At 39.7% G+C, this 26,837-nt stretch overlaps 1 protein-coding gene across 1 annotated transcript in view; it reads left to right on the forward strand.

The window, feature by feature from the left end:
• ITIH5 (inter-alpha-trypsin inhibitor heavy chain 5) overlaps positions 1-26,837 on the forward strand; it is a 95,106-nt gene that overhangs the window by 13,866 nt on the left and 54,403 nt on the right. Inside the window, exons 4-7 of the mRNA XM_066592098.1 lie at positions 677-775; positions 3,659-3,900; positions 16,912-17,081; positions 20,169-20,285. Coding sequence (XP_066448195.1) covers positions 677-775; positions 3,659-3,900; positions 16,912-17,081; positions 20,169-20,285 — 628 coding nt within the window. The remainder of the gene's footprint in view (positions 1-676; positions 776-3,658; positions 3,901-16,911; positions 17,082-20,168; positions 20,286-26,837) is intronic.

Here is a 26,837-nt window from a genome sequence, read left to right on the forward strand (position 1 = left end):
GTCGGGAGGTGAGCAGTGGACCCACCGCCACTGCAATTGCGGCTACCAACTCCTCTGAGGCACCACACTAAAACCAACGGCTCCACCTGTCCATTGCACTATTTTTAATACATTCCCCAAATAATATACTGTAGAATCCATACGTTAGAAACTAGTATTAGAATAGCAGTAATTTTCATTACATAATAACTCTCTTGGCTTACCCATGGATTTGGACCTTATGCATGCAATATATAGAAATGATAACAGAGGTTCATTTTCTGGGATAGATTGAAATATTTGATGGCTTATGTGTCTGAAAATATTGAAATGTCAAAAAGGGTTACTTTGAAAACAGATAGCAATTCTTGATCAGATAACTTTTCATACAGTGAATGTACTAGGCAGTTGTGAAAAAACTAATTCTCCTTTACATTGATCTGCATCATATGGGAAGGGTTTTACTATGCTTTACATACAAACGTAATAGAAGCCCAGTGATAGCCATATGAAATGTATCAGGAAAATGTATTCATACTTCATAGTTATATGTTTTGAAATGTAACACTGTTTAAGAGGGGAGAATGCAGTAGCTAGTAATTCTTTGTAAATACTTATCATATACATCTGTTTGGAATTATTTGCATTGAATTTAAGTGATGTGCCCTATGAATACTAATACTGATATACATTGCAGGATTATTGGAGGTAGAACGTATCACAGTGAAGTCACATGGAGGAAAAAGACTGGAGAAAACAATATACAGGAGTATGATAAAGTCATCAGTGATAGAGGGTAAGCAGGAATTCAGTATTTTGCACCTGCACTCCGGCACTTATGTACAAGGCAGTGCACTCCATATATTTTACTGACATGGTGACTTATGGAAGTGTTACAACATAGAATGCGTCCAGATTTCATGTATGGCTATGCACCATTGATCATGGTAGATCACCCACATTTATTCTTATTTCAATGCAAGCTACATAAGTAATGGAAAACTATGTAGCTCCATTTATAAAAGGCTAGCCTTTCAGACAGCTTTACAAAAGAACATTTGTTCACAGCTCTTGGCTTTAAGACTGGATTCACAAATTGATGCAGTTTTTTGATGCAGTTTTTTCAGCCAAAGCCAGGAGTAGATCCAGAAAGAAGGAAAAGTATAAAGCAGGGGTGTCAAACCTATTTCCACTGAGGGACACATCAGGCCTAGGGCCCTCCCAGAAGAAAATATTTCGGCGCGCATTACGCAGAGTATAGAACCGATTGATTTTCATGGATTCGTCTTCATTCTTGCTTTTTAGAAACAAATGAACAGCGCCTTGTGTAAGGGAAACATCTATTTAAAAGCATCACATAATCTACAGTGCATAAAAAAACGGAACTCACCTGGTGTTGGGCAAGGGTTCCCCACAGAGCACCTTTTCAAGCTATATTGCGCTAAAACATGTTGCATACTTTGTTTAACCTTGTCTAAGTTTCTATAGCTAATACATTTTGGAAAATGATTCAGCTATAGCAGCACCTTTTTGTCCCGATCTACCGAGCACAGGGTTTTTTTCTCTTTCCTTTCTTTTTGGATCAAAAAACTTTCATTCTTTTTTGGCACAAAACTCAGAATGCTCTACTTTTGTGCGCATTTGCACCAAAGGTTCACATAGAAGTCTATGGGAGGTAAGCAAATGCACATGCAATATGCGCGCAAATGCGCAAAACTCTGCGAAATTCAGTTTAAAAAAATAACAGATCTGGACCTCATCTGGACATTAAAATCACTGTGAAGGGTGTCTCGCACCCATGTAAACATGCCCTGCATACAAAAATGTACAGTAAAATTTGCCGATATGTGTGTAAATCTACCTAGTTCACAGCACAAATGCGTTTAGCTGAAGCATGTGCAATTGCGCACATACCTGTCTGGAGGAGCCCTTATGGTTACCTTCAAAGGGCCATTTATAAAGGCTCATTCACACAGGCTTTTTTGCACTCCATATTACACACATAATACAAACAGCTTAAACACCAATGATTTGCATTGGAGTATTCAGACATACGTTTTTATGCATGTACTTTACGTGCGTGAAGAAAATTGCAGCATGTCCTGTTTTAGTTCATATTACAGACTAAAATTATTATTTAAAGGCAATGGGATTGCATAAATACATGCGTATTCACTATGTATTTAGGTATGAAGGCAGTAGAAATTCGACCTACTTGTATTTTTTTTTACGCATCTGCAAAAAAAACGCAAGAAGGTCCAAATATGCAGTGAATACGCACAGTTTCACTCTGTGAAATCACTGAATATTTCATGGATCAAACCTGCATACTCCCATGTGAATGAGCCCTATATGTGATTGTTGTCAGTAAGAGAAACCAAGTAATCTTGTAGATATGATACCTTTTAATGGCTAGCAAAAATACATGATGTTATAGCGAGCTTTTGAATCTACTCAGGGTTCTTCCTCAGGCTTAAATGGAATCAGGTCAGTAGAGGCATATATATGTATATGCTATAAATTTATCTGGAGCACAGATAACACACAGGCCTAGTAACCCCCTAACAAAAATTCAGAGACCATAAAACTGTCACATTCCCATCAGTGGATTAATTAATTATTTACTCCTATGCTCATCCTGTTGTAGTATTGTTTTAAGTACAAATTAATCACACCATGTCTATGCCTTTATATGTATGTTTGTGTGTGTATATATATATATATATATATATATATATATATACATACACACACACACACACACACATGCCTCTTCTGATCTGTTCCATTATGCCTGAGGGAGAACCCTGAGAGGTTTGAAAGCTCGCTATAACATCATGTATTTTGGTTAGCCATTAAAAGGTATCATATTTACAATATTACTTGGTTTCTCTTACTGGGAACAATCACATTTTGCTCTACTGGCTAACATGGTACTAAACCTTTTTCGCTGAGCCCTAAATGTAACTGCTTTTTAACATGGCCATGGGGCTCTATGTACTATAATGTTGTTTCTTCCCTTCCGTCTCTTTAGCACTGAACTTCCTACCTTCGAGGGTGGCTAGGGTGCCAGGACAGGGCAGTTAGAATTATGCAACCACCTGTGATCTGCTGAACAATGTGATGTGGAGATGCGCGCCAAAGTATAGAATCAAGATGGCACCCACTCCCTGTGCTGGCACTGCCCCTCTGCCAAGCTATGGTTGTGTCCTCTGGGGAAAGAGGAGAGCTGATGCTTCTGCGTCCGGACCTAATCTTGAGCCACATAAAATGATGTGGTGCGCAGGATTAGGCTCGCGGGCCTTGAGTTTGACATGTGGTATAAAGGAAATACCCTTCTCTGCCCACCATACCCTAAGGGTTTCTGTTGATGTTTTTGTGTTTTGCATACATCTAATCCATTAATTACACTCCATTAGATACTCATATCCTACTCTAGCTAATTGTACCTTTCTGAATTAGCATTGATTTAGCTGACATCACAAAACACAAGATCATTGGAAATGAAAAAATAAAAAACATTCCAAACCTGCTTAACGGGGTTATCCCACCAAAAACATTTATCACATATCAACAGATTAATATCTAAATCTATGGTATGCTATGAATGAGGTTGTAATATAAATTTTGGTTTTTTTTTCAAGATCAATTTGATTATGTTTCTACTTAATTTTTGCAGGGAGAATGAAATGGAAACATTTAATGCATCTGCCACAATTCCCGGTCGAAATAAAGCTGTTTTTCTGCTTAAGTATGAGGAGCTTTTGCAAAGACGTTTGGGAGTGTATGAGCATGCAATAAGTGTCCGTCCACTGCAATTAGTAGGTAACCTATTGGTGGAGGTCAATATTCTGGAAACATCTGGCATTACCTTCCTAGAGGTTCTTCCTCTTCAGAACAAGCAGAAGAGTAAAAATCTAGGTAAGCATTACTTATATAGGTACAAGCAAAATGAATACTGCCCTTTAGAAAACCCTTTTACAGTGTATGACTAGTTTGAGTTATCGTAATTCTTGAAATTCAAACGCAGTGGAAGTGGTGTTAGAAATTGGTGCAAGTGACCTGTGCTTTACTGATGACACAGTTGAGTAGTTTTGAAAAGAGATGCATCAAAAGAGTCTGGCTAGATACCTTGTGATGGTTGCAAACTTGTTATAAGAAGCCGTATCCTATTACCTTAGTCCCATTGACCCCAACCTCCCCATAAAGCACAGACACTAATTACTTCTTAGCTAAATAAATGGCTGATAAGGAGCTTAATTAGATATTTCATAATAAGGAGCCTGACTAATAATGACACCACACTCTACAAGCCAGAGCATGCCATGGTGGGAGCGCAGGAGGTTACATTTTTCCCTCTCCAATATGATCTACCTTGCGATCTCCTGACCATTCCTTATATGTGCCATGGCCCACTCCCTTTAGCTGGTCACCTAATCAATGCTCAGAATTTTGCCGCAAACAAACGCCCTCCGAGGTTAGGCTCTCCTTGTCAACATCTTCTTAGTTACGTTAGTGGTCTGGAGATGAGGTTGTGAGTTCCAACTATGTTGATAGTTTACTTGGTCTTTGATGGAGGGTAGTGATTAAGTTTGGAGGGTCGAGGGAACAGTACGAATATTTCTTGTATGTACTGTAACACCAAATGCCTTCACATCTTTCACTGACTGCGAGGAAAGCTCTCTGAGTACAGGTTAACAATATTTAGAACAGCGCCTTCAATCTCCGATGTTGTAAATTAATTTCAGGAGTATTTAAACAGAAAATTGTGGACACTCACCTGGTGCTAGGTGGGGAATCCCACATTAAAGTGGGGGTCCACATGCACCTTGCGCTCAGGTTTGCTTGTAGTAACAGTAGTTGTACCTGTCCAATTTCCAGGGTTAGCTGGCGAAGCATCCAGGAGTCAGCAATCCCCCTGTGGATCAGGGGACTTGATTGAAGAAGTCCAAATATGTACAAAAAGTATCTCCACGCTCCAGGATCGGGGTGGTATATTTTTAAAAAACAGACCTGATTGTCCCAGGTTATATTTAACCTTTCTATTAAAAGTTATACCACGGGTTTCAGCATATACAAAAGCCTTTTTCAAGTATACAATGTTAAAACTGAACGTTGCATATTTATAAAAAAACAATGCAGTACTCACAGTGGGTGATTCTGCATCAGATGCCGAGTGATTACAGCGATGTCATTGGTGGGAGGGGAATTCTCCTCTGCATCGGTCACATGGGGCGGGAGATGGAACGCTGCGTGCGTTCCAAATTCATACACTTTGTGAGGAGCGCAATGTACTCTCCTAAGTATTTTGATGGTGTCACTACAGTACTGGGGGGCTAGAGATGAGTGAACCTACTCGGCCACGCCCCTTTTTCGCCCGAGCACCGCGATTTTCGAGTACTTCCGTACTCGGGCGAAAAGATTCGGGGGGCGCGCCGTGGGGGAGTGGGGGGTTGCAGCGGGGAGTGGGGGGGAGAGGGAGAGAGAGAGGGCTCCCCCCTGTTCCCCGCTGCTACCCCCGCTCCGCCACGCCTCCCCCCGTCCCCCAGCGCCCCCTAAATCTTTTCATCCGAGTACGGAAGTACTCAAAAATCACGGTGCTCAATCGAGTAATTACTCGAAACGAGTATATTCGCTCATCTCTATGGGGGGCCATAGTAGTAGTACAGATAGCAGTATATTACTCATTTATAAGAGGATTTTTACAATTGGGGATTCTTCTTTAAATGCCAGGGGGAGTCCAGTGATGTCTTTAATAGGAGGGAGATTATTCTCTGGATCAGTCACGTTGGCAGAGGATGGATCGCGACGTGGACTCCCCCTGGCATCTGACGAAGAATCCCCAACTGTAAGAATCCTCCTAAAAATGAGTAATATACTGCTCTTTACACTACTACTACGGGCCCCCAGCACTATAGTGACGCCGTCACGTTACTTAGAAGCGTACATTGCGCTCATCACAAAGTGTATGAATTTGCAATGCATGTAGCGTTCCATCTCCCGCCCCATGTGACCGAAGCAGAGGAGAATTCCCCTCCCATTAATGACATCATTGTAATCACCCGGCATCTGATGCAGAATCACCCACTGTGAGTTTCTTTATTTTTATTTTAAAAATATGTGACTTTCAGTTTTAACATTGTATACTTGAAAAAGGCTGAAACACGTGGTATGACGTTTATCAAAAAGGTCAAATATAACCTGGGACCATCAGGTCTGTTTTTTAAAAAATATACCCTGAAATACTGGAGCGCGGAGATACTTTTTGTACACACTTGAACCTCTGAATACAGGTGGATGGTTTACTATTTGGAGGAATTTTTTAATAATGGTACTATCAATAATATTGAAGAAAATGTTATATATTTGTTTCATACTATGTGGACTTGATCCTCTTAATGTAACATGTATGTGAACATGCTCTCATACAGACTTTGGATATACAGCATCTGTCATCTAATTCTAGTTTATAGCCTGTTAAAATACGCTAATGTAACTGTCTGCACTAACGGGGATGAGAAAAACCATTTAAACAGTTTTTATTTATAACCTCATCTAGGTAAATATGTGATGAACATGACTTTTAAACAATATTGGAATAATTTGGGTGATTAAAGTTTAAAATTCAGAGCAATATTGCATTTCCAAACATTAAAATGAGAACAATTCAGATACTTTACTATACAGAATCTATGATAATAGTATTTTTCCTCTACCAATACATAACCAGATAAACACTCATCACACAAGCCATTATCCATGGAAAATAAAACAATGGCCCACTCATTTTCTCTATTCACACCTCCCTGATTTCCCAAGGAAAATGATGCAGGGAACACTTCCACGGAAAGCATAGACATTAAATGGTACGTTGCTATAGTAATGATAAACATAACTCATTACAAACAACGGGCAGGTGGAGAAACAATTGGATATTACCATTTCATTAGTTGTGTGTATGGAAGAAAGAAGTGTGATCCCTCTATGACACTGTACTTCTATCCGGATACAGTTGGATTAGTATTATCATCTTGCATGAAAAAGACTTTATTGTGTTCTAGACAACATGTTTCAAAGCTGATTTCATGCAAGATGACTGAATTGGCCTAATTCTACTCTGATAGAGGGGCAGTGTCATAGAGGGATCCCACTTCTTTTCTTCTATTTCCTCTTTGATTCATCTGACCTCTGACTAGACCTCAGACAGACCCAATCCTTAGTAGCAGACTTGTACTCCACACTCATATGAATGTTGTGCCTGTGTTGTGCAGATCAGAATTGTATCCATCTTTGATCACAGACAATACCCTATGTATGGTCTCTGTTTTTGTTTTTGCCCTTTTTATAACTACAGTAGTAATGCTAAGCAGACAAGGTCATCCATGGCCAGCAAGAGAAAGCCATAAGGTGGAGGTATCACATAACGTTAACTGAATGGGGCTATGCTGTGGCTACCTGCCCAGCCGATGACTGGGAGCTCTGATATACACAGAAAACATGTGAAAGGGCTGCAGTACTACATCATTGCTGTAGCTGCTTCATTCTCAGGATTGGTGAGGGTCATAACATTCATCAAAAAATACGTATATACATATATACTAAGGGGCATTTTGACAGAAAATAGAATAAACAAAACGGTAGTCACTGACTTTTGCATGGTACTACATTTTGCTCTCTTATGTACCTTTTCCAGTATCTACATCTAACTATGCTTTGAGCAATACTATCTTTATTAAAAGTACTGGTGATGGCGAGTTCACTAAAAGAGTTCAAGGGGGCCTGGACGCTTTTCTTCAGTGTAACACTATTGCATGTCATAATCACAACATTACATCAGAAGGGTTGTTGATGCAGGGAGTTATTCTCATTGCCAAATTTGGAGTTTTTGTGTTTAAAATTGGGAAAATTGGCTTCTACCTCTTGTTTTTTTTTTGTCTTTCATTAGATCAACATTTCAGCATAATAGTTTGCACTAGATGGACATTTTAATGTACTAACATATTATGTTACTATGTTATTAAACCTCCACAATTCATACCAGTTATAGTCATGTTTTAGTAAGAAAGTCTTGGATGTCAAATTTTAAGGTCAAGTGTAATGGATTTCCTGTTTTAGACACATCTTGGGTGGTTTGGAGACCCATCCTGTTTTATTCCAAAAATAATAATGGAAAGTAAAGAATGCTATATAGAAATGATTCCAAGGAGTCGTAAAGATAATCACTTGAAGTGAATTTACTACAAATAAGATGCTATGCTGAGGTAGTGTTTTTAACTCTGCTACGCTTGCTATCTTACTCGTCCTGGGCCCTTGGTTGTGCTGCACCATGGTTGATGTTGTGGGGAGCAGAAGAGCAGAGAAGCGGAGTAGCAGTGATAACTGAGGCTGGTTTCTTGTGAGGCCTGACTAACCAAGTTGCGATGACGAGGAGGAAAGAAGCTGGCGGTGCATCTGTGCTTCATGATGACGCTCAGGTGCAGGGATCTGTAAAAGCTACTGTGAATACTTTACACCATTAGGCTGTCCATGCATTATTGGAGGCAATAGCAAATATTGAGTGGGATGATCATACAGAATGCACGGAACACTTTGACCATTGTGATCGCTTTACTGAGAAATGCCACGATGCGGCAAACAGGTTGGTGGGATTTGCTCATTCACCTCCTTCTGCATCTACGGTAAGAAATGCTCATGAAACATCTACAGTTGAATTTACCTCCTCTGATAGGACTTTTAATACGTTATCTCACTCTGTAATTGAGAAGGATAAGCATGGCCCTGTTTTACATGCTTCATCTGCTTCAACTGCCTCTACAAATACTGTTATGCAGCAAAAGTTAGTGGTATATTTATGCACAATGATACACAAAAGAAGCCAATTCTATGTGATGTTTTTCTAGCTGTTACTTAGAGCAATACTGTTTTGTCTTCCATCTTTGCTTAGGTTGGTGGCCTGAAAGGAGATTTTGGATTTACCAAAAGTTACTGTAATACTGTAAAATTAATGAAATAGAAGAAAAAATTGTCCCTATATAGGATACAATTAGTAAATGAGAGCACTCTATCCATACTTTGCAATATATAAGCAGATGATCTGGAAAACAGACTAAGGAGAAGTATTTAAGAGAATTGTTTGAGGGGTAGATGAAATTGACTATTGGGGGAAGATACTTTGTCATAATTCTTTGCTGGGGAAAGGGCTCCATCTGATGTCATACAGAGAACTGTTCTGATAAAACTCCTGCATTCTAAAGATAGGGACATTATTTTAACCACTTAGTGGCCAAGCTTGTTTATACCTTAATGACCAAGCCAAATTTTGGAAATCTGACATGTCCCTTTAAGGGCTTCTTCAGATTAATGTAAAATTCTGCACTGCTAGCAGTGCACAGACCACGCTTCCAATTGGAGCCAATAGATGCCTACAAAACCGTTCACTTGGAGGTTGTTAGGTGTGCACAACTAACAAAAGATAGGACATGCGAGTGCAAAGTCACATGTTGTCTACGAGGCGTGGGAAAGATAGGACATGCCTTATTTTTGCTGCATGCCTTCCATAGGCTCCTATGGGAGCCTTTAAAGCATGCAGCCTGCATCTCGGAACATGTTAATGGGCTGCATCGGGGAGCATGAAGCAGCCTGTTCACACAATCCTCACAGTGCTGTTAGCAGCTCGCTGCTAACAGCGCAGGATATTACTCTTGTCTGAAAGAGCCCTTACATAGAGTAACTACAAAAAGGTTCTGCATATCCAAGTGCTTCTTACATTGTTTTTTCACCACATATTGTAGTTCATTTAGGTGGTAAAAATAGACCAATAGAATTTGTGTATATTTATTAAAAGCGCCAAAATTGGGAAAATTTTGAAAAAAAGTATCATTTTTGACTGGCTGGAACAATCCCCACAACAGCCAACCTAATGAGCCCACACCTTCACACCCATAGCACCATAAAACCCAGGAGAACAAACACTGCGGTTTGGATTCCATCACACTGTTTTTATTTTTTTTTATTCAATATTTTTTTATTAGAAATGTAAAGCATATATCAACAGGAACAAACATGTTCACCAAGCACTGCTGAGTAGAATAGACAATATTTAGGAGTTTATTATGGAACAAGAAATCTGCTAGAATTAAATTGATGACCCTTCAATAGGATAAGTGGCCTGCAGGGTCAGCAATTCCAAATGTTTGGATACATTTTTTTGGTGTCAACGGTAAATTGGGGCAAGAAGAAAGAAATTTGGGTGGGGTTGAATTGTAAATTAGATTCTAAAATGATAGGCTGCTGCCCCATACAATAGTATATGAGAAAGGGAAGAAAAATTTAAAAAAGGGATAATATTTGACAATTATTTTAACAATTGTATTAAGGCAGAAATTTAAGCAGACCTTTCAACTAGATGGATTTACAATTTACAAGCCCTCCAGAGGTTGGAGGGATTTTCACCATGGAAAACGAGAGGGGTAATCTTTTTGGAATGGGTACATTCTGGGGTCTTTTTTGTCATTTTAAATAATTTATTGACCTTTATGATGTTCCCCATAGTTTTTTTTCCAGTTCCTTCAGTTACAACAGGCATTACTGCTTAGGCCCGCTCAGTATCTGTGCTTATGGTTTAACACCCTTTGGTGAATTTTATTGGGTGTTCTGGAGCTACAAAGGGTGTAGTATCTTATTTATATCTACAGATGCTTTCTTAATATGTACAGCAATTCCCAATAAAGGTAACAATAAAAAAAAGGATTTAGGCCATATTAGTGAAGATAAATGGGCCCAAGTGTTGTGTATGATGCCAACGATATCTCTATCTGAATGTCAACGAGTATCACAATTGTATTTAGTGCATGGAGTTTATTGTACGCAAAGTTGTTTAACATGGATTTTAGATTAAACTCAGACTGTCTGAAATGTTTCAAGTATGGTGGAGATTTAATGTATGTGGTCTGGAACTGTGTAAAATTATATGAATTTTGGAATGGATAACTTAAAAATTATATAATGTCAATATTGGTCCTTATTCTAGAATTTGTATATTGGGTATTGTTGATGGGCATACTCTTTTGGAATTGCATAGCGCACTGTATCATGGAAGGAGCAGGAGCTGATTACTGCCCGTTGGATGCAGCCTGCTCCCTGACAGCAAAGGCCCATTTAAACTAGAAGAATGTCAGGCAAACGATGCCCGACACTCATCCCTACATATATCAGCTCCCGTGCTGTTACACAGGAGCGAGTATCGCTGGAGCGCTCACAGCACGGCTCGAAGGTAGGCTGGGCAGTTGGAGGAGATTTCTCTCCCTGTTCTCCCCCGCCAATCTCCATTCACTGTAAGCAGCGGCCGTTCAGTACTGAATGGAGAGGGACGGGGGGGGGGGGGGGGGGGGAGAGTGAGGAGAGAATTCTCCTCCTACTGCTCCGCCTCCCTGCTGTCCGCTCTGTGAGCAAGCCAGCAATACTCGCGAGTACATGCGGGGACAAGTGACGGGCATTGTTTGCCTGACATTCTCCCACTGTAAATGGGCCTTAAGAGATTTTATTGCAAAGATAAGAGTGGTTCCATCTTTGGAGAGGGGGATATATCAAAGATGAGGCTGTTTCACTACGTTTGAGGACATTTGGGGAAGATGGTCTGATTAATATATATATATAATGGATAGTTTATATCAAGTGCTGGTTGTATTGAAGTATTGTACAAAAGTTGATGGAATTTGGAGGGGTGTAGGAGAGAGGTGAGAAGGTGGAGAGGGTTCAGGTTTTTCTTTTTTTTTTCTTGTATGTGTCTAAAGTTTTGTTGCTGTTGGGAATGAGAAGATTATGATTTGCTTAAGTATAGTTATGATTAATTGTATTGTTTGGGTGGATTAATGAGAAGTTTAATGGTTTATTATGCTTAGGCATGTATAAATGTCTAGGGTAATTTTGTGGGGTAATTTTATTCAAAAATATAATTTCAATAAAAATGATCTGATTATTTAAAACTAAATCAAGTGGTTCAGTGGATGAGATTCATCACCTCTGGTAGAAACTAACCTTGGTGTCACACAATAGAATGCTTACTAAACTTTATTACAATGTATTTAGCATTGCAAACACTTTTATTTAATACATATTTCAAAATAAATGATTGAATATTTCTTAAAATCGGAATATATGAAAACGTTTTCAATGGAATCCCATGAATAACTATGTGTAGACTGAGTATACAAATTTTCTTTTTTATTTCTTGTCTTTGAGATGAACATTTCGGATGTCTGTAGCACAGCCAAGGTCTTATATTCTGGCTTCTTGTGTCTCCGCGTCTTTGTATTTGCAGCTGGCATCAAAGTCAGTATAAATAAATACATTATGAATAAAATAATCAAATGTGTCTTCACATCTGAGTGATATCAGGTTATTTTTCTCGTATCTTGTTTGTTATATTGCATTTGGCATCATATAAAAGATGTCTGCAAAGGAAAATGAATTATCCCACAGCAATAATAGAATTGTACTTTTTCCAGTGTGCTGGAACAAACAAGCGCACAACTTTCATGCAAGACCAATAATAGATATTCATTCATGGTTGCAGATATTTTAGTATTGTAATGAAGTAATATGCTTCCTGTGGACTTATCAAGGGAAAGTTATGTTACACATAAAAAGCCTAGGTACTGTTAACCTTGCACAATGGCGAGTTGTTTGACTTCCTTATCAGTCTAAACAGCGGAAAGGAGCTGGAGTCAGGAAATGTAGATATGTGAAGGTGTCACTTGTGGAGGCAACCCCTCGCTGTTTAGTGGGTTCTAAAAATAAATGCTAATGATCAACTTTAGCACTCCGGCTAAAAGTTACATAAAAAGGCATTTTCTGTGTCTTTTTCCAGAATGCTGAGCAACAGGGAACATGACATATGGAAGGGGTATAACCAATGCATTAGTTAATCTTTATGTATTTGAATGGGTTTAGGAAGAAGTGGTAGGCTAGTACAAATATGATTCTGCATTGTGGCAACTTAATAAGGGGAGAGTGTGGTTTATTCAGCAATGTAATGTTATGGGAATAAATCATATTCCAAAAGATTTCACTGGTTTGCTCCAGATTGGTTATAATGAGAAGCTTCATGCATGAATATATGTATTTGAACTCACAGAGTCTATTCGTCAGCCCCCATACCCTTCTTGTTTATTGAAAGGAAGTACAATACAGTTATACTGAATATGACGCACCAATTACATGCATACATACCCCTCCCAAAATCATAACAACTCATCATTGGCCTACTATGTAATGACACTGATGATTAACATATGTTTACGCCACAGGTGTATGTTGCTATGTGAACACATAATTCCTATATACCCATAGACTCTTATGAGCGGTGGGCATCGCAGGTCTTTCTCATAAAAAACACATCTGTAGACCTTGTTAAAGGGGTTGTCTGGCCACACAGGGTAAAAATTTTTATAATGCTGCTGCTTTCCTTTCAGTAAGGATAGTAACAGACAGCATACAGGGACTCAAACCGGCCAGCAGATCAGCTGCAATGTCAGTTTCTTACCTTAGATTCTGATCTTCACTGCAGCTTTCAAAGATGGCGCCTCTGTGCTGCCTTCCCTCTTCTGTGTGCGCGCTCCCGATGGTAGTAAGAGACATGAAAAGGCAGGATTTCATGGCCTCCCTCAGCTCACGTCCTAGCCCCGCCCATGATACGCCCACCTCTATTGAACTGCTCTACAGTCTCTCCCCGCCCAGGCCCTGCCCCCTGCTGCATACTATAATCAGAGGGGGTGTGGCCAGGGGAGACTGCGATATACACTCATGTCAGGATAAAATCCTGGCATGAGTGTAAACAGCATTACTGTGTATAGTGAATGGAGAGGGGCTGGGGAGAGCCGAGAGAGCTCTCCTGCAGCCCCCCACTGCAAGGCTACCTACTGCCCCCCCACCCTGCTAAAGTGAAACAAAACATTTCCCCACACTCACGTGCCCTCATAGTGCCCCTCCCACAGTGACCCCCCCCTCACAATGACCCCCCCCACAGTGCACTCTCCCACAGTGCTCCCCTAATGATCCCCCACAGTGCCACAAACAGTGCCCTCTACAGTACCCCCTACACATGCCCCCCAGTGTCACCCCTACAGTGTCCTCCAAAGTAGCCCCCCTCCACATGCCCCCCATCCACAGCGTCCCTATACAGTGCCCCCCTGTGACCTCCCCCACAGTGCCCACACACAAGTACACTAACAGCACCCCCCCTCCCCCCGGGACTTCTGACAGCCGGGTCTCCTGACATTGCACACACACACATCACTGCCGCTGCCCCCCCTCCCCCCTCCCCCCGGGACTTCTGACAGCCGGGTCTCCTGACATTGCACACACACATCACTGCCGCTCGCTCCCGCCCCCCCCCCCCGGGACTTCTGACAGCCACTTGCACACATCCATCCATCCATACTCCACCCTCCCTCCCTCCTTCCCCTCCCCCCACGAGAGCCCGCCCCTCCTCTCATTCTTACCTTGGAGTTGAAGAGCCAGCAGACACGCTTCCCCTGCAGGCAGAACTGAGCTTCCCAGGCTGAAGTTCTTCTGCACATGCGCAGAGCTGTGCTGGAGAGGCGCGTCCCCGGTCGTCCCGACAAGAAGAGGACTAGAGACTTGTCGGAACCAGGAACCATGGCAACCGAGGAGCAACACGGGGGGGGGGGGGCAGCCAAGAGGTAAGTGAATAACTTCTGTTTGCCTAATTTACAATGCACAATGTATATTACAAAGTGCATTGTATTGGGCAAACAGAAGTAATGAGACCTAATGTTTATGGCCGGACAACCCCTTTAAGTCCTGAGAACTGTGTGTAGGAGTGTTGGAGATACCAGCACAAGAATGCAACACACACACAGTATTGAAGCAGTTAACCATTTCACTGCTAGATATTTTCTATGAAGGTGGATATATGACTATATATATGTTTGCATAGGCTGATTTAAGAAACACATTTATATTATTATTACTATAACAGTAATTTCTGGTATCTTCTTTTCTTCCTCTTTTGCTCACCAGGAGAGAAGGGAAAAATATATGTGACCATCCCACCTGCACATTTAATACATTATTACTTAATGTCAAAGCTTGCTGACTGTTATGTTTTCCATAAATCTTTAGTGAAGAAATTTGGCCATATGCCGTTCGAAATTTGTTCAATTGTTGATTTATGATGTCTTATGATTTCCTTGCAGTATTTGGTTTACTGGCCTGGATATGGTCCTGAAGAAGGAATCTGGGTTCCTGCTGCTGATGTTAATGCAGATCATCTTGTTAAGAGATTTCATGAGAGGAATCCTTCTAAACTGGGTCCTGAGTCCCCTCTTCAGAGTGGGGCTATTGTCATGGCTTGCTAGCCTTGTTGGATCAGGAGATCATGGCCCCAGCCCACATAATCCACATGCCGGCACAAGCTCAGTGTCATTCCAGCGTGGATGTTGTCTTGACAACTTCTCTGCTGGTGTTTGGATCGATTTGTTGGCTGGGAGTTGTGTGCGCCAGCCGACCAATCAATACCTGTCCGTACATTTTAATTCTGGCCCTTCGTCATTGGGAATGCCGGTTATACTTCTTGTCTGAAGGTGTTTCTGGTCAAGTTGGCAGCTCCTGTCCTGTTCCTGTCTATTTGATGTCAAGGATATTTGGGGTGTTGTAGCATCTATCTCCTGACTAATTGCTATTTCTGCATTGGTATTTCATCTGGTTGTGTGTTTGTTCAATATCTACGCCGCATATATTGTTATTTATTGTAGTAAATCTTATCCCTGTTTTCCAACAATGGAGAATCAGAGTCACCTTAGGTTCCTGATGTGGGGTCGCTCTCAACAGGGTGAGGGCTCCACTTTTAGGTAGGGTCTCATTGTATTAGGAGGTTAAGGTTAGATCTCCTGTTCACCACTTTTTGATTTTGGTATAAATATTTTATGTTCTCCATCTTAGTTTATTGTGTGTATATCCATCTGTTTAGGACAGCAAATTTCATCAGATCCGTATGTCGTGTTTTGAATCCAACTCAGATGTAACACTAATATAACTATTTTAATGTATATGTTATTGTATATACAAACGTTACGTGTTGCCCAAACATCAGCCATGTTTTCTAGTAGTTTTATCCATATGTGGTTTTCTCTTCTCCTGAGTGGTGAACGATGACTCTTTGTGAGTGTAGGTTTTCATTGCCTTTTTTCAGAGCTATTGAGACAACTTCTGCTTTGAAGTTATCTACTTGAGGCATCTTATAACATTTGGAAATAATAGGAACTCAGTTTGCATGAGGTAACATACAATGTTTTTGATCTATGACCTGCCGCAGCTATACTGTTGCAGTTGTGAAGCCAAGAAAAGGGTGAGGTATTTCCTGTATTTGGACCTTCATTACCTACATAGAGCTTGTTCCTGTGAGATTAGATGTTGGGTAACAGCTGTGTTTAAAAAAACAGACTCCTACAATGTAGGTTCAGATGGAAAAAATTATAATTAAAGTTTGAATTATTTGACTTGCACTATCTATGTACAACGCAAAAGTTGCAGTTGTGGATATAAGATATCAAATTGCACACTTGCTCTAGATAGGAACACTTGACAACTTAAAAGTAATACAGTAGAGGTACAAAGTAATACAGTAGAGGTACAATAGAATTTACTTTATCCCATATGTTGATTTTTGTACATAGATCTTGAAAAGTTATAGACCATAAGTCAAGAAACAGAAATGACCTGGAAGTCAAAAATGGTATTTCTATCTTTGTAAAACCATTTAGTGTTTGATTCCAACTTCCCACATTAATTAAGAATTGCTCAATGGCTATAAAACTGTCTCCTCAATGCCAATAAAAATAAATGTCTACAAGATATTATCAATTTACCAGATGTTTATGAAATGGTCAAAATGGTTTCTTTCTCTAACAGAGGATACAGCCCCTCCTCCTTCAACAGTAATCAATCAGACAGAAAACTTCGCAAGAATAACATTTAAGCCCAATGTGTTCCAGCAAGCAAAAATCACTCAAAATGGGATTCTGGGTGATTTTGTTGTTCGCTATGATGTCAGAAGAGAACTTAGTGTTGGAGATATTCAGGTAACTTAAAAAATAAAAATCAAATTTGCTATTCAATATTATCTTCAAAGTTTCTAGTTATGGTAGGTTAGATAAGACATGTAGAAGATATGATTTGATGAGACCAGATGGTAATTGTGAGGCAACATAGGTCTTACCCTCAAAAGCCATCCTACACCAAATAGATGTTCCTGTGGTCTGATGCACTTGCCTTGTGACTTGCAGGATGGAACTGGCTCACATCCATTTTTGTAAGAATTGGCTTGGCATGTCGCTTCTAGAACTTGGGGGCCTCCTATGTAACATTCAGCTTTTTCAAAAAGCTATACTGTATATTTTTGTTATGTTTAAAGTAATATTGTTTATGGTTAAGTCCAACTCATAATCGTAAACATTTTTGTATTTATACTTATTCAAAAATGTTTCTATCTCCAGTTATTCCAGGACTAGTGTTAGAATAGCGCCACCCCCTGTTTCTATTTTGTGTCCACCTCAGCAAATGTACTAAGGTGGTCACACATGCATAGTCTTGCTTCTCTCTCTGCTCCACTGGGTATGTGGATGGATCCCTGGTGTGGAGAAACGGCTACTTCTGAAATTGCTGCATCTTCTATGCTTGTCAGTAGAAATGCTGAGCAAATGCAATTGTATTAATCACTTAAGTCATCATCAAAATAGAAACCACAGTATACCCTCAGCCCTGCTGCATGAGAAAACCCCACATGGTGGGCAGTTTTTTAAATACTGGCTAGTCTAGCAACATGCCATGTTTAAAGTTGCTCAAATTGCTTGATTTTCCCATTCTAATGTGGACTCACATTTAAATTGATCCATAGAAAGCTTGCTCACTTGATTTTATGCTGCACTCCAGGGTCACATGTCTAATTTCTATACAGGGACACTCCAATAATGAAATGTCAGGCTTCTCTAAAGGTGCATTTACACACAAAGAAGATTGCTCAAAAGATGAGCAATCGTTTTTTCATAAAATACTACTTGGTGCGAATGCCTATTAGTACCAATTAGTAGCTTGTGAACCACTGGGAGCTGTTTTCAGGGAAAAGGCCACCTGCTGTTCTCTGAATACATTCTCTTTGTTCTGCCATGGGGCTGACAGCTGTGACAATGTAATCAGCGCTCCCCAGGCAGAACACAGTGTGCGGTCCTTCTTATCAGCTGTTCTACTGAACAATGAATTTCATGCCGAACTGAAATTCATCATTCGGCAGAAAAGTGAAAGATGGGCACATTTACATGCAACGATTATAGCTCAAAAGATGGCTTTTGAGCGATAATATTTGTGTCTAAATGGGCCTTAATAGAGTGCCTTAATCATTCAGTATAGTCCACATGGGCAAGATCTGCTTTCTCATGAGAAGTATGTAACTCAATGCTGGAAACTACTACAATGGTGCATACAATTCAAATTCTGTTCTGGATGATCAGCATTATCAACAGCATTACTGGTCAATTTAATGTACAAAGGGAACCCCTAATCCAATCAACATCAAAGAGATCATTGTATTGTATATTGTATTGATCGGGTATGTTCTAGTGAGAAAAATAGAGTTCTTTGTGTCTGTAGTTCAAAGCTATAGAAAATTTTGTGAGTCCAACTTCCTTTGAGTATTTATAGCACTCAAGTTTATGCCCAAAAAAACCTTATGTAAGTGATAAATACTCTTAAAATGCATTGTCTTAAACCAAATCAGGTTTGTCCAGGCTACAGTGGATAGTAAACGGGCCATAATCCTCAATGTCTGAGGCTCCAGATCACTCAGTCCATCTTTGCTGTAGATAACTGTTTTTCATTAGATTCAGAGGTTTTCATGTCATTTTATCCAATTATATACATAAATGCTTTCACAATGTTGCTGTTTTCCCTTGGCGAGTTTCGCTTTAATTGGGTGATTTAATCTCCAAGAGAAACAGGGAACAAGCAGAACTAAGACTTTAGCTTTAGATATCAGTACAGAAAGTGTCATGTAACTCTAAACCAGATAAGAAAAGTTTCAGAACCTATTAGACTATTACTGAGGCATGTTGGAAATTGTGAAAATTATCATTCAAAACCTAACATTTTCCTATACAGATAGTGTTACATTCATCTGGTAAATAAAATTAGGACTCTGAGCTTTATATATATACAATAAAATGGTGCAATAAAAGAATAATAAAATAGTGATATGTCATGTTACTGGAGTTACCCTAAGAGAAAAACTGTGGTACGGTGTTAGCCTGTAGAGCAAAATATGATTGTTCTCAGTAAGAGAAACCAAGTAATCTTGTAGATATGATACCTTTTAATGGCCAACAAACAGATATGATATTACAGTTTATGACCTGATATATCCTGTTGTAAACCTGATGGAGAGGCAAAAGTGAGGTGACCAAGGTCCACTGTGGACCGAAACTCGGCCTTTTAACGTAACTCTGATGTACAGACACTAAAGAAATAAAAGCTAATCTTCACACACAAGCAGCAACTTTTTCATTTTTTGGAAGTTTCTTAGTTGAGAGGCAAAAGTAGCCTTGAAAGCTTAACATCATTTCTTTTTGTTAGCCATTAAAGGGTATCAACTCTACAAGATTACCTTGTTTCTCTTAAGGCCTATTTACACACAATGATTATTGCTCAAAATGCATTCAAACAATGGCATATGATTGATAATTGTTGTGCGTGAACACTGCCATCGTTTACTCTTCTGCTGAACAATGATTTTAAGGTGAGCTTAAAATCCATCATTCAGCTGGAGAGTGATAACAGGGACCGCACACTGTGTTCTGCACAGGAGTTGGAGATTACATTAAAGTCTGCCAACAGCCCCTACGAGAACAATGAAGCTGTGTGCAGAGCTCATACCACATGCTATGCTCTGCAAACAGCTCCCAGAGGCCCTTTTACAATGAAGCTAATAAAGTGCTAATGGACATTAGTGTCCTTTAACACTTTATGCAAAATGATCTCTGAAACTGTCATTCTTTCAATTGTACGAAAGATTGTCTTTGCGTGTAAATGTCCCTTTACAATCACATTTTAGGATTATCCTGAGTTGTTTAATCATTTTTATCATTATATCACAATTTACTTTTGCTCCTCTTGTCTAGGTTTTAAATGGGTACTTTGTGCATTACTTTGCACCCACAGATCTACCTCCATTGCCAAAGAATGTGGTTTTTGTGATTGATACAAGCGCTTCTATGGTAGGAACTAAAATTAGACAGGTAAGTCTGAACCAATACAGTTATGAATATCCTAAAATCAGAATACACTGTTGTAGAAAGATGAATTTCATCAATGGTGCTGGCGACGATGAAGTTGATTTCTATTATTGGTATTATTATTATGACAATGGAATACAAACCAAAAGGGATTTTGTCCCATTCAAGCTACCATAGGCCATAATATGAGCAGCCATCTTAGAGTTGTTCTATGGCAGCATCCATTTTTGTACCAACACTATTTATTTATTAACTTTTGTATCATGTATGTTACAAAATAAATAAATTTTGGGATGTTTTTAGATTTCAGCATATAGTAGTTTATGTATTATCTGCATATTTTATTAATTTTCACAAATGCCTGTTTAAATATATGATTTGATGCATGACCTCTGACCCGTGAGTCTAGGAAAGTTTCAGTGGATCATGGGATATATATTGGAGCCCTGTGTAATATCTATATGTAGACCTGCAGAAGAATCTAGTGTAGTGGACGTTTTGTTATTCAACCATAAAGCCACTTTTGGCAACTTGTATTGGGACCTGCATTGGCATGCACTCCATTCTAGCTGTGAAAATCTACAATAGGAGCCACTCTTGCCTGTTGAAGTCCCATGCAGGTCCAGTATTTTATCATTCCTCTTCCCTCCCTTCTATCCCTGATTCTCAACCACCCAGTCTTTCCTCCAGAGTTGAATGATTCCATCTTAAGGTCTTAGGTGAGTCTGCGCTTTTTCTGGGCCCTCCATTTTGGTGAGCATTCTAATTGGCTTTCTCCAGACCAATTGGCCTAATTTACTGAACCACATCCTCTGGGAAATTGGAGGCTCCTACAACTCTTGCCTTTTCCACACTCTCTTCCCTCCTGGATTTCTTTTTAGAGGGAAAAGACACCATACCCTCTCGCTTTCCTATTCTCTAATACAATCCTCATCCAGATCACCTACCCCCTTCTACTTGTTGCAGGGGGAAGCTGACCTTGGTCCCTTGCTTTCTGCAGAGTAGAGGCAATGCATATTTGAACTCACCCATAAATCCTCTATCAGTTCGCATTCCAGGAAGCATAATCATGCTGATATAGGGTCCCTAATTGTTTACATGTCCTCATGCCAGGAGTCAGTGAGTTGTGGAGATGAGAAGTGGTCTTTACTTCATGTTTTCTGGTCATGTCATGTCCTGAACCCCTTTTTGGGACAAGGTGATAGAGAAAATTTGGAAGGCCATGGGGTTGTCCACTGACCTTAGCCTGGCCTTGTTCCTCTTCTATCACTGTGATACTCCACTCCTTGCTTTAAACTAATCACAGAGACAGAGGGGTCACAAGTTAAATCAAATAAGCTCTTTCCCAGATGGGGACAAACTTTAAAAACAACATTTTATTAGGATAATTTAAAATAATGGGCTACATAAGACAAACAGACATATAGGACTAACAGATAAGAAATTACAGTCAGATTCTCAGAGTGATAAAAGACAAATGATACCCCGCCCAGATACCAAACACTAGAGAAGGTTTAGGCATGAGTTAATGTCCTCCTCTGAGACAGACGACTAAAGATAAATCCTATTGTAGAGCAGATCAACCATTAAACCTGCTCAGTACATTGGAAATAACACCAAATTAGGAAAGCCGAGTGCAAGCTCAAAAGTCAAGGATGTGGTGCACAATCGCAAACGCCAAAACTGTGTATAATCACCCAGCCATGGAGATGACATAAACACTTTACACAATAGTGTCAGAAGAGAGACTCCCAAGTCCTTACATGTTTGCGGTCTATACTTAGTAATACCACCATAGAAGAAATATTGATTTTGGCTCCATAGCTGCATTTTATTTTGCAGTCAGAAAAATCACGTGAGCACCACCCAGAATTAAAATGCTCAAAATGTATTAACATAATATAGCACCACAATGATAGACAAAATTACCCTAGTTCTAGAAAAGATCTAAATCATCAGGAAGCTAATATTTTGTATGGTGTCATAAAGAGCTACACCCATGTACAAGTATAGAGATTTCTCTATTAAGTGCTCTTTAGAGATGAGCGAGCATACTCACTAAGGCAAACAACTCGAGCGAGTAGTGCCTTATGCGAGTAACTGCCCACTGATCTCTAAAGATTCGGGTGTCGGCGGGGGAGAGCGGTGAGTTGCGGGAGTGGGTGGGGGTGGGGGGGGAGAGAGTGAGAGAGAGATCTCCCCCCCGCCGCTCCCCGCCTCCCGCCAGCACCCGAATCTTTAGAGACGAGTGGGCAGGTACTCACATAAGGCACTACTTGCTCGAGAAGTTTGCCTTAGCGAATATGCTCACTCATCTCTAGTGCTCTTTCTTCTTCAATCTTGACCCACATCATAGACGTCTCACTAGCCACGCCAGAAACCTACTACACACTGATGAAGCGTAATTACACCAAAACAGTCTGTCTGTGCATGGTTATCTTTTCCTTCTGGAAAAGATTCTGGCTTTGGCTCATAATTCCCAGTTACTGTTACAAAGCTTGTTAAAAAGTCTGAAATTGACTTCCAGGAAAGCTGCCTTACAATGAGGCGGTGCTGTAGACGCATTTTCTATTCCTTCATTTGCATTTTAATATGCTGAGTGATTCCGTTGGGGCGTTCAATGACAGCTGCAGAATACAGCACTGTGTCGGAACCCCTGAATGGAGCTATTCCATTGTATCATGAAACGGATACCCATTTGATGTCTATTTTACAAGGTTTCCGTTTTATTTGGAGCACAGATTGGTGTAGTCAAATATGTTATTTGACTACACTATGTGGGAGTTTCATCACAACGCTGTTTTCAAAAGGAATCACACAGCATATTAAATAATGCTGTGTGAATGCTTCCTTACTTGGGTAAGCAGTCAGGCGCACAAAGGGACGACCATTACTTGGGGAGGAAGTCAAGGGGCCCCAAAGAAGCATCATTACTTGAGGAAGGGAAAGGAGCATAGAAGGACCACTCTTTGGCTCTGTTCACACTAGCATTAGAGCTTTCCATCTCTCTGTTTCTATTTTGAAGCGGAGAAACAGAAACAAGTATTTCCATTTTTCCCCACTGATTTTAGAGGGTTTTAAAAGAAAAAATGAAATATTTCCATTCCCTTCCATTCCATTATGCTTCCGGAACAAATAGTGCTGCATTATTTAATCACTGTATAGTTATGTTATCCAGTCCCATAAAGGTGGTATTATTTAATGTGGCGGTTTTATCAAGTCGCAGCCTTTAATATGGGTGTATTCAGGCGCAAGTGCCTAGGGCAGCTTGAGCTGTGAATATGGCCCGTCTTAGGACAACATTCTATAAAGATCTGAGGTCAGTTCACTTGAAGGCGAAAATGTAGGCACATTATTACTGTCTCACTAAGGCCCTAATGTTACAGATGCAAAGACAACCATGTTAATTAAGCCGTTATTTACCATTAAATATTATTTAGCGAGAGATATAACGTTGTAAGAATTCAATATTTGGTGTCCGGTTTTAAAGCGGTTAAAGCTTTTCAAGGAGGCAAATAACGTTTATTCTCTAATGTAAAATGCAGTATATATTATGTACGATATATAATACACTATTATACACTATTACACTATTCTATATAACTTTGATCCAGAAATGTATTTTCCAATAAGACACATTAGTATATCTGTGATATCTTTTCTCAGCAGTCAAGTCTAGTTGATGATCATTGGGCACTGATTATAGATTCCACATTTTCATCTATTTGCTTTATGCTTTACTGTGAAGCAATGAAATGGGTTGTGGCAGGCAATATAGTAATTATTTGATTTGGTAAAAGGAGGAAAATTGTGTCTTCTATACTTTGAGATAATAAAGTTCTAGAACTAAATACATTACTTTTCTCACACAAAACAGTGTGCTTGGACATTCACTTTATGAGTACTTCCATTTTCTGTACCTTCAGTTAAAGGGATAGCAAGAAAACACGCAATTAGTTTAAAACTTTCTAAAGACTATGAAACTATCTCATGTTATATGGCTTCCTAAGAGAAAGCATAACATAGCTTACTAAATATGTTCTTATAAAGCCTGATTTTGTAATGGGAGAGTTTGAACATCATAGGAAAAACTGAATCAGGATGGACATGATGGCAGGGACACAAAATAGTTGTGTGTATTCATTCAAACACATGGCTAGTGAAACTGGACAACGTGCAGCTGTGCAGTCACATTAAACTGGTCACACACAATAGACAGTTGTCAGCCCAATGAGTGACACTAACCAACTTCCTGTTACTTTATAGTTAAAGCGACTGTATCATCAGATTTTTTTTATTAACTAAAAATATATAGTAAAATATTTTCTAATTTTCTAATTGTAGAAATTTCTATTGTGTTTTGTACACATGACTATGGGGGCGACCATCTCTCCTGAGCTACGTTTAACAGCATTTTTACAGCAGGCTCATGGGTCATTCACACAACGGACATTGATTGTATGGTAGACTGATCTAGACATGCCCTGTGAACTGTGCAGGGGTTATTTTGCAGGGAGGGGAGTAGATAGTCACAGCCAATCACCTCTTGTGAATAGTGGATCCTATGTTATCTACATATAGGTGTTACCTCTCCGAGAAATCCTGTCTGTGATGTTACTAGGATGGATGCTGAAAAGTTTTCTCTACAGATCAGAAAGTGACAGACTAGTGTTAGGCTCTGTGGTCAGTGTGAAAAATGCGGGATTTTAGGATTTTTTTAAATACAGACTGTGACTAACATAAAAAAATCACCAAAAATTCTTAAAGATATTGGTTTAACACAAAAATAGGGTTTATATAATAGGTCATTCCGTTTGTGATCGGAAGGACCCTGCTACCGGTACTTAGGAGTCACTGCTAGACTCAAGAAGACAATAGCAACTGAGCACAATGAGAAAGAATGAACTCTTGATTATTTCAGAAATGGGCCTCTCAGCTAATGCAGAATTGAAGGAGACAGGAGCTCTTCATGTGAATTATTTTATTGATTGATGTGCTTCCATCACAAATAGACACTGCCTACTTGTATGTGTTCCTCAGACTATATGAAGTGCAGCATAGTATGTGTTCTTGGCCATGCTATCAGAGTTACAAGCCTGCAGTAACTCAACATTGTGCACATATATAGTATATAACACCTATAATTAGACCAACAGTAAATATGTGTGAAACAAGACATACTACACCTAAACCAGAATCACAGCCCAACCAATCATTATGAAATAACAAGACTATCAAAAGACACATAGAGAATCAGTAGAAAGAATTCTCATACTAATAACAATAATAATATGCAAGTGCAACAATATCTAGAGAGAAACCAATGTGTCATAAAGTTTAACACAAACAGTAAAAAAAAATGAAATTATATCGAATAGCCAAAAAAATGTAGTAGCAACATACGTGATAAGAAATCTGAAGTCTGGTGCTCCCTGATGCATGTGTCGCCCTACGCTTTTCTTTGAGAAAGTGCATAGTGAAACGTGCGTCGGGGGCACCAGAACGAAACAGCACCAACTACAGTGGTCAGGGGAGCAACAGAGATCAATATAGTCAGTTTATTTTCTTAGATATAAGGGGGCATTATTTCTGAATGGGGCAAAAGGAGGTATTATTATTGTGAGGGGATATAAACAAGGCATTATTGCTAAGTGGCGGAACTCTTATTGTGTGAGGGTAACTATAAGCATCACTTACTGCATAAGGTCTACAGGGGGCAGAAAACTGGGGATACTACTAATGTGTGGGGTACCACAGTGGTATTATTACTATCTGGGGTGCTGTAGAAAGAGGGATTCTGTAAAGTTGTAAAAGTGTGAGTAACTTATGGAGGGTGCTAGAGAAGGAAGGAGGTAAAGATGTCTGTGTGTTAAATTCTGCAGAGACAAGTTGTGGCCAAGAGAAATCATCATGGCAGTCTGGGCTGGATGCAGAAGAAAAGGGAAGGTGAATGACTTCAGGCAGATGGGATGTCACCTGTGCTAACTAGATATAATATTACTATAATCACATACACAGTCTGCATAGTGCCTGTGTAAAGCTGGTATCTACTACTACATGGTCACTGTATATGAGGGTAATTTTGATTTTTGTATACTGTTTTTTTCTCTGCAACAGTATGGTGGTACTATGTGGTCATAGTCTGGGGCTATTATTTGGCCCTCTTATAGTGTTGTTATTATTAGTAATATTGATCTTTATCTAGTCTTATTTACTGGTCTTTATTTAGTAACAGTATGATGGCTTCACAGATTAAAAATAGGTGGCACCTTAATGTATACCGCAGGTCCTAACATGTACTGTGCCTCTTAGAAAATGTGTTGTGGCAAGCTATGCACACCGCACAGGCTTCTTCTCTCCTACTACCTACATGACTAGCAATTTGCTGACCCCTGCCTAATTGTGTTTGCCCGACTTGCTGCTGGTCTGGGCCCAGATAATACATAAGGCCACTTTATATTTTTTCCAAAGCCAGTTTGGGCACTCAGTCTGCCTCTAAGCATGCAAGAATTTTGATTTGGTTCCATGCAGACTCCCTATGGTACTGTTGTATTG

The sequence above is a fragment of the Eleutherodactylus coqui genome, chromosome 2 (genome assembly GCF_035609145.1).
Source record: "Eleutherodactylus coqui strain aEleCoq1 chromosome 2, aEleCoq1.hap1, whole genome shotgun sequence".
NCBI classification, from domain to species: domain Eukaryota; kingdom Metazoa; phylum Chordata; class Amphibia; order Anura; family Eleutherodactylidae; genus Eleutherodactylus; species Eleutherodactylus coqui.